Source organism: Chelon labrosus (genome assembly GCF_963514085.1).
Source record: "Chelon labrosus genome assembly, contig: SCAFFOLD_247, whole genome shotgun sequence".
Taxonomy (NCBI): Eukaryota; Metazoa; Chordata; class Actinopteri; order Mugiliformes; family Mugilidae; genus Chelon; species Chelon labrosus.
The window spans coordinates 13,054-21,513 of NW_028181730.1; the positions used below are offsets into that span (position 1 = coordinate 13,054).

Sequence of the window (8,460 nt, forward strand, 5' to 3'; positions counted from 1 at the left end):
AGTTTTTTGTGGCGAAAATTTGGTCTGGATCCCCTCCATTGGGAACTGATTATGCTACAGCAAAGATCTGCCAGGCCAACCAGTGATGGACAGTCATACTAGTATTCTGCAAGGTGTTTAGAGTCTGCTAGCTTGTCTGTTATAAAAGGTATTGACAGCGATTTTTGAGAATGCCTTAGAATGCCGATTTAGGCTTCTGTGTCAACTTGGTGCCGTACCTACGGCGACAGCCCAGACCCTACGAAGACCCTAACGCCATAGGCTGACGTTCACCTCCTAAGAAATGTAACTACGTGCAGCGGCGACGTAGACAGTAAGAGCTGTGATTGCTTCGCTTGGGAGTAGCGTGTTTCCGCTTTAGTATTTCCAGCTGCTTCTCCATCGCCGCAATTTTCGAATTGATTGTTTTGGATCAACAGAGGTAGGGTTAACTGAGGGGGTTTGGAGATACAAACATTTGTATGACTCACCTTTGGGGAATTTTTGACGAAATTCAGCAAAAATTTCAGTCGCCATTGTCGGAAGTGAAGCAGGAAGTAGAAGCAAAAATTAACTCGAGTTGCAAAAAAGACACAGTGCCGACTAGCATTAGCGCACAAGTGTCAGCTACGTGCCTCGGTTACGGCGTCTATGAGCCTTTAATGTCACATGCTTAGTTGCCCTGATTGGCTGTCAAGCTGTCCAGTAGCCTGCAAAGGTATCAAGAAAACCGAATGTGCCAGGCTACCTTAAAGCTGCTATAACCAGTATTTCTTTTTTTTTTTTTTTTTTTTTTTTTATTTATAGTTTTTATTCAAAGCAAGGTACAGTACACTCTTATAACATCCAATACCTTTGTTATAGGGAGTAAGTGTCACACGAAATGAAACAGAGTTTAACAGTCAGTCAACTGAGTAATGTCAGAACAATTTCTCACTTTCCAAAATAGAGCATAGAAAAAATTAAATAAATAAACAAATAAAGTGACAAAAACAAAATCCAAATAGTTGACATTTAGTAACCACCTGTCTGATACTGTATTCGTAACTCTGTAGTACTTTTTTATTTTCCAATTTTACTTTCACTTTATTTAGTTTATTTACTTTCTTTACCCCCCAAACAGTACTAAATTTAGTTGGAGTATTACACAGTATCGGCAATGAAAGAAAATAAATAAATAATGAGAGTGCAAAGGTACAACCTTAAACACTTTTTTTTTTTTTTTTTTTTTTTCCCCCTTCCCTTCCCACCTTCCAACGGGAGGTAGGGATGGGTGTTAATTAACTTCAGTAGAACAAATGAAACATATGAACTGGGATGTGCATTAGGAAAAACAGAGAGAAAAAAAAAAGAAAATACAAGTTAATTAGAGAATATCAACATATATGGGAGATTAGACTACCAGTGATAGGGCTACATTCTTTCTGTGTGTTCAGATATGGGAATACCCCAATGTTTTGTTGTTGGAATTATGGCTCAATCTGTTCTGTTCTTTCGATTAGGTCGTCTTTTTTCAACAAAGGAGATCCACTTAGACCATATTTCATTAAATCTGTCCATCTGTAAATTTAGTGCGTGTGTTATTTTTTCCATTTGATATATGTCGTCAATTGTGTCCATCCATTCACTCACTGTGGGAGGTTCGGGGTGTAGCCAGTGTCTAGTGATGTTTTTCTTAGCAACAGTAACCATAATTATGAAAAGATATCTGTTAGTGTTTCTAGTAATAAAGTCTGATTTTCCTAAGATAAAGATTTCAAATTGGATGGGTATCCTTATATGAAATATCTCCTCCATTGTTTTATGGACCCCCAACCAGAAATTCTGCAACCTTGGGCATTTCCAGAACACATGCCAATGATTTGCATCTTGATCTCCACATCCTCTCCAGCATTTAGGTTCTTCCCCTGTATAATGAGATTTTTTCTTGGGAGTAGTGAAGAATCTCATCAGGCACTTCCACGCGAATTCCCTCCATGTATGTGCACTTGTGCATCTCCACAGAATTTCACAGTAGTTAAGCCATTCTTCTTTGGTTATGTCAAGCTGTCCCTCTTTTTCCCATCTATTTTTGATATATTCTGTTGTGTGTGGTTTTTTTGTTAGGAGACCTTTGTACAACCTTGAGATGGCGCCTTTAATTGGTTCATTTGAGTATGACCTTAAGAATTCTTTTAATATCGCATCTTCAAGGTCTACGAGGAGCGTTTTATTGCATTTATCAAAATAATTACGAAGTTGCAAGAATCTGTAAAAGTCTTGCTGTTCTAAGGAGAATTCTCTTTTTAGCGTTTGGAAGTCTTTTAGTGTTCCTTTTTTTGTAAGTGAGTAGAATGTTGAAATCCCTTTGCTTGTCCAGGTTTTGAATCTGAGATCTAGTTGGTTTGGTTTGAAGTCAGGATCATATGCAATCCATCTGATGAGCCATAATTTATCCAGTAATTTGTAGTCTGTTTTGATTGTGTTCCAGATTTTAAGTTGGAACTTCAGCCATGGGTTTTTTAGTTTACTTATTGTTTGTTTTATTTCCTTATTACCTAACACTGCTTGGATTGGGGAATCCTTAATTAAGGTCTTTTCTATATCCTTCCATCTTGCGTTATACTCCAGATTACATAAATTTAGTAATGGCTTAATTTGAGTTGAATAAAAGTAATTTCTTAAGTGTGGGACTGCCATTCCGCCCTCTTTTTTGGGGAGTTGCAACGTTTTAAATCTTACTCTCGGTTTTTTCCCTTGCCAGATGAATCTTGAGAGAATTTTGTCCCACTCATTGAATTGTTGGGAATTTATTTCGACTGGGAGAGCCTGAAACAGGTACAAAATCCTAGGAAGTATGTTCATTTTAATTGATTCTATTCTTTGCGTTAAACTCATAAATGGATTTGAGTTCCATCTTGCAATATCTGTTTTTAGTTTGCTTATAAGTGGGTCGTAGTTTATTTTTTTAGTTGTGGTTATATCTTTTGGTAGTAGAATTCCGAGATATTTTATTGCTTCCTGGTCCCATTTCATATGGAATTTCTTTTTAAGTTCTGTTGGTGGGTTGTAGTTAAGTTTTAGAATTTGCGTCTTTTGGATATTTAACTTGTATCCTGCGTATTTACCATACTGTTCTAGTAATTTAAATAATTCAGGGAGAGATTTAGTTGGGTCAGTCAGATATACCAAGATGTCATCTGCGTACAGCGCCACCTTATGTATGTCATTATTTATATTAATTCCTTTGATGTTGTCTGTCTGCCTGATCCATTGGGCTAGTGGCTCTATGAAGAGAGCAAAAAGAAGAGGTGACATCCCACACCCTTGTCTTGTACCTCTTTCTAAATTAATGATCTTTGATAGATGTCCGTTTATTTTAACTCTGGCAGTAGGGTTGTTATATAATGAATTAATTGCGTTAATAAAATTTTTGTGGAACCCGAATTTCTCAAGGACCAGGTATAGGAACCCCCAGCTCACTGAGTCGAAGGCCTTCTCTGCGTCCAGACTGATCAGTAGGGCCTGTAATTTTTGTTCTTGAATATGGCTTAGTATATGTAGTGATCGTCTTATATTATCGTGTGTTTGTCTCTGTGGAACAAATCCGGTCTGATCTGTATGAATGAGCTGGGGGAGAACTTTTTGAATTCGTCTTGAGAGAATCGATGTGTATAGTTTGTAGTCGATATTGAGAATTGATATTGGTCTGAACGACTCGCATTTTAATTTATCTTTTCCTTCTTTGGGTATGACTGATATAGTGGCCTCCTTCCATGTTGGTGGGATTTTTCCTTCTTTTAAAGCTTTATTGAATATATGAAGGAGGAATGGTTTTAGTTCGGTCCTGAAGGCTTTGTACCAGTCGGATGAGAATCCGTCTGGTCCAGGTGACTTGTTGGTTTTTAGCCTTGATATGGCTTTGTCCAATTCTTCTTCTGTTATTTCCGCCGTTAATTCATCATTTTGTTGCTCGTTTAAGGTGGGTAGGTTAATAGAGTTTAAGAATGTTTTAATATTTTGTTCTTCCTCTAATTGTGGTTGGGAATATAAATCTTTGTAATATTTTTGAAAGGCTGATTGTATTTCTTCTCTTTTATATACCGGGTCCTTTGTAACTGGATTTCTGATTTTGTGAATAGTGCTGTCTGCTTTCTGTTTTTGTAATTTTCTTGCTAACAGCTTTGCGAATTTTGGGCCCGTCTCGTAGTATTTTTGTTTTGTGAAGAACATTTTTTTTTGCGTTTCTTGGGTGTACCAGGTATTTATCGCCTTCCTGACTTCTTTTAGTTGTAATTCAATAATCTGATTCGAGTCATTTTTGTGTTTCGTTTCAAGCTCTTCCAGTTCTCCAGTTAATTTTGCTAGAGTTTCTTGTCTTTCTTTCTTTCTTTTTGCACAATACGATATTATTTTCCCCCTGAAGACAGCTTTAAGTGTATCCCATACTATTTCTGAAGTAACTTCATTATTGTTGTTTTCTTGTAGAAACTGTTCTATTTCTCTTTTTATTTGTGTTTTGAGTTGTTGGTCATTAAGGATACTGGAGTTTAATTTCCAGAGTGTATTTCTGGGGCTGTTGTTTATTTGAATTGTTAACAGAACAGGGGCGTGATCCGATAAGTCAATATTTCCATGTTCACATTGCTGTACTCTATGGCGGTCCCTCTTATAAATAAAAAAATAATCAAGCCTCGAGTACACGTCATGTGGGTTAGAATAGTGAGTGTAGTCTCGTTCTGATGGGTGAACATCTCGCCATAGGTCAATCACCCCAAGTTCTGACATGAGAATCTTAATTTTTTTATGGATTGAGGTTTGTGAGAACAGTTTGGAAGAGTCTAGTCTTGGGTTAATTCGAATGTTCCAATCCCCTCCGCAGATGAGAATGCCTGTTGCTTCGGACATTAAATCAAATATTTTTCTATAGATTGCTATCCCACTGCCCGGGGGGATATAAACGTTCAGTATCGAAACTTCGGTGCCCTCTATTTTCCCTGAGATCAGTGAGTATCTCCCTTCTTTATCTTTAATCTCCAGAGTCTTCTCAAAGGGGAGTCTTTGAGATATTAGGGTGGCTACACCTCTTCTATTACCTGATTTATATGATGAGTAGAATACTTTTGAAAAGCCCAACCTCCCCAGTTTCTCGTGCTCAGTTGCGTTCAGATGCGTTTCCTGTAACAATGCTATGTGTGCTTTTTCTTTTCTCAATTTACTCAGAATCTTACTTCTTTTCACTGGATTCAGGATTCCATTTATGTTATATGAAATAATCTTAATATTCTGGTTGTCTGTCATTTATTTTGCAGGTTATTTGTGTTGTCTTTCTCCCTGTGTTGTGCTGTGTTTTTTAAAACCTTAGACATCCCAAAAACATTTGTGAACTCAATGGACAGAACTATATACAGTTGTAAAAAAAACTTACATCTTAGTGAGTCTTTTTTATTTACTTTGGTGTTTGTTACCTCCATCGGTGAGGCTCGATCAAGTCGAGCCTTTCGGGTGCTTCTGATGTTTAAGCACTCTTTGCAGGAAAGTCCTCTCCTCCCGGAGAGAGGGGTCCTGGAAGATGGGTCCATGTGTTGACATGTCCTTTGCGTTTCCGTGTCCCGACAGTGTTGTATGGATAGCTATAGAAGACCTTGATTAGTTACCATAGGTGTTTGTTTTTTGTTGTTTTTTTTTTTCCCTGAGAGGCTTCACTCGTGACCCCATTTCACAGGTTCTCGGTTTAGTGTCTGAGACTTACTTGAGGATTAATCCTTCAGGGTTCAAAATCAAAATACTTAACTGAACTTAGAAAAGACAGGCCCCAATTGTGTTATATATTAGTCTTTTTTTTTTTTTTTAAATGTCTCAGATCCAGATTGAGTCCTTTAACATCCAGGATCCAGTCAAAATAACGAAGTGAGAGGGAGAGGGAGATACAAAAGAAATAATGATAGAGAAATAAAATAAAAAGGGAGGAGGAGGCAATGGGGGGGAAACAGTTGTGAAACTCAAAACATGTTGGACCCCTACAACCTTTTCCAGGTTGGGTCTCTAAAATCAAAGTAAAGTGTCCCCCTTCACTTAAAACTGACAGATCTCTTTCCGTCTCCTTCTACCCCCTTCTCTCTCTCCTCCCTCCATCTCTCCCCCTCTTAAATTATGTGTTAGATATCTTAATTCTTGGTAAACTCTTACTGAAATCAAAATAAAATAGTCTGCTACACGAGGCTGAATGTATATTAATTATTTATCTGGGGTCATGCGAATAGCCTATAGGTCACCTTTTGGATTCACTTTGTTGGATGTGCATGTTTAAACTGCTGTAGCCTCTCTTTGTAAGATCTGTGAGAGGGTTTCTCCTGTTGTTGTGCTCCTGCGTCCTCGCCTGATGTTCCCCTTGGATCTCCTGCCGCCTGCCATGAGGATAGGAGTTGCAGCTCCCGGTGGTCTGTGTCGATCGGGGCCGTGATGACGGTGACGGGGAGTCCTCGTTTCGCCATGTCCGCTGTGGCGTCCGCTGCATTCTGATATGTTTCTGTACCGTCGTCATAGTGGACCCGTAGCTTGGCTGGGTAGGGGGTTTGAAATTTAATCTTTCTCTCCCTCAGGATCTTTTTCGCTTCAGTGTACTCATAACGTCTCTTAAGCACTGCAGCTGGGTAGTCGTGATCCACAAAAATGCGTGTGTTCTTGTAATACACCGTTTTTTTCTGCCAAGCTTTGCGGATAACTTCTTCCTTGATTCTGTAACTCGTGAACTTTGCGATTATGGACCGGGGTCTCGCCTGCGGATCATTCGGCGCAGGTGCTTGGGTCCGGTGAGCCCGTTCGATCCTGATTCCGTGGATATCCAGTGTGTCACTTAGTAGTTTCTCCAGAAAGGCGCACATGTTGTCACCCTCCTCCTTCTCAGGTATACCGTGAATCCGGAGATTGTCCCGACGAGCTCTCCCCTCCTGGTCCGTTAGCTTAGCCTCCATGCTCACCTGGCGTTTCATTAGCTTTTTCATTAGCGTAGCCATGGCCTGCAGCGCTGTCTCGGTTTCTTCGATCCTACCCTCAGCCTCCTCTAGTCTGTTGTTGGTGCTGTGTAATTCCTGCTTAATCTCCGCGAGTTGTTGATTGTTATCACGTCTGAAGTCCTTTATCTCGCTTAGAATGGAGTGCAGGGTTGCGTCTTCTGCTTCCTTTTCCTCGTGTAGCATTGGGGAGCTACTTCGGCTAGGCTGAGTTAGCGGGGGCCATTCATCCCCGTCTCCTACCGCTACGGAGCTTCTGGTCTTCCTATGTGTTCCCTTATTAGCCCTATTATCTGTCATATTTTCTTTAACTCGTTATTGTGGATATTTTCAACTTATTTAGGGCAGTTTTCTGTGTCGGTCGGAGGGCACGAAAAACTAGGCTGCCATCTTGTAGCTGCGCGACCGGAAGTCCTCAACCAGTATTTCTATATAACCAGTGGAATACCGGATCACGGTCGCTTGTAGTGATGTGCCTGAATTATCACCCAACTCTGCCGTTGCGTTTAGCTTCATCAGGCTTTATTGCATCCATTCTCCTGTCATTGTGTTGCTTTTTAAAGCCCGCAAATGTACTGTTTTGGTTTACTTTTACTGCTGTTAGAGTGATGCTTTTGGCTACAGCAGGTGGGCTGTTTTTTGTTTTTTTTTCAGCGAAAAGGCTCTAAAAGCCCAGTAAACGGCGGACGGACACAGCCAGTGACGAGCCAGAGAACTTAATGGGTATTCTTCTCAGTTGTTAATGGAGACCGAAAAAAATAAAAATAAAAAAATAGGACTAAAAGCAAGGTAAATGACTCATCTTGCATTATGATCTGTGAGTTTTATGTATTACAAACTCCGAATTCAAAATGTAATGGAATAATACAGTTTTTAGAAACATTAGCATAATATTATAAAGCATCCAACAATGTCAAAGCAAAGACTGAAGGCAAACTGCTTGTTTGGCTTGCTTTTGGCCTTTAGACTTCAATTTATCCATAAGAGGCTATTTTATACATATATGTTGTATCTAAAGAAATCATATGCCAGTCATATCACACAGGTCTAGAGTTCAAGTAGCTCCTTCTCCGGTACAGAGTCTTCACAGGGCACTGTCGTCTGGCATCCTGTCTAGGGGAGGCGGCAAATCAAAGCACATTACGGCACAACTTCGTGTCTCATGCTCGCCGACAACTGGGGTCGATGTGAAAGGAATATTTAGCTTAAAATGTATCGGCAGGTCCAGCCCTTTGCTCCCCCTCCTCCCCACTCTTCTCCCTTTCCACGGGTGAACCGGAGTGAGTGGAATTTACAAGCACTTCGGCATTACCTTGCGCAAACACACATTTATGCCAGGCGCAGACGGGATAAATGAAACTGTCGGCGGTTATCTGAGGTTAATCGCCCTCATTTTGTAAAGGTCTTCTGATGTGTGACTTGAAAACAACATGACTTAATACAGGGACAAGGCCGCGTCCTTGTCATCTTTGTCAAGGATCTGAGTTCA

General features: G+C 40.0%; 1 protein-coding gene across 1 annotated transcript; it reads right to left on the reverse strand.

The window, feature by feature from the left end:
- Positions 1-1,248: 1,248 nt before the first annotated feature.
- On the reverse strand, positions 1,249-7,367 carry LOC311509758 (uncharacterized protein). Its single transcript, XM_084575190.1, has 2 exons — positions 5,427-7,367; positions 1,249-1,291 (listed from the first exon to the last, which is right to left on the reverse strand). Exon 1 carries the CDS (start codon positions 7,269-7,271, stop codon positions 6,243-6,245), a length of 1,029 nt encoding a protein of 342 aa, XP_084431316.1. The 5' UTR covers positions 7,272-7,367; the 3' UTR covers positions 1,249-1,291; positions 5,427-6,242.
- Positions 7,368-8,460: the final 1,093 nt, after the last annotated feature.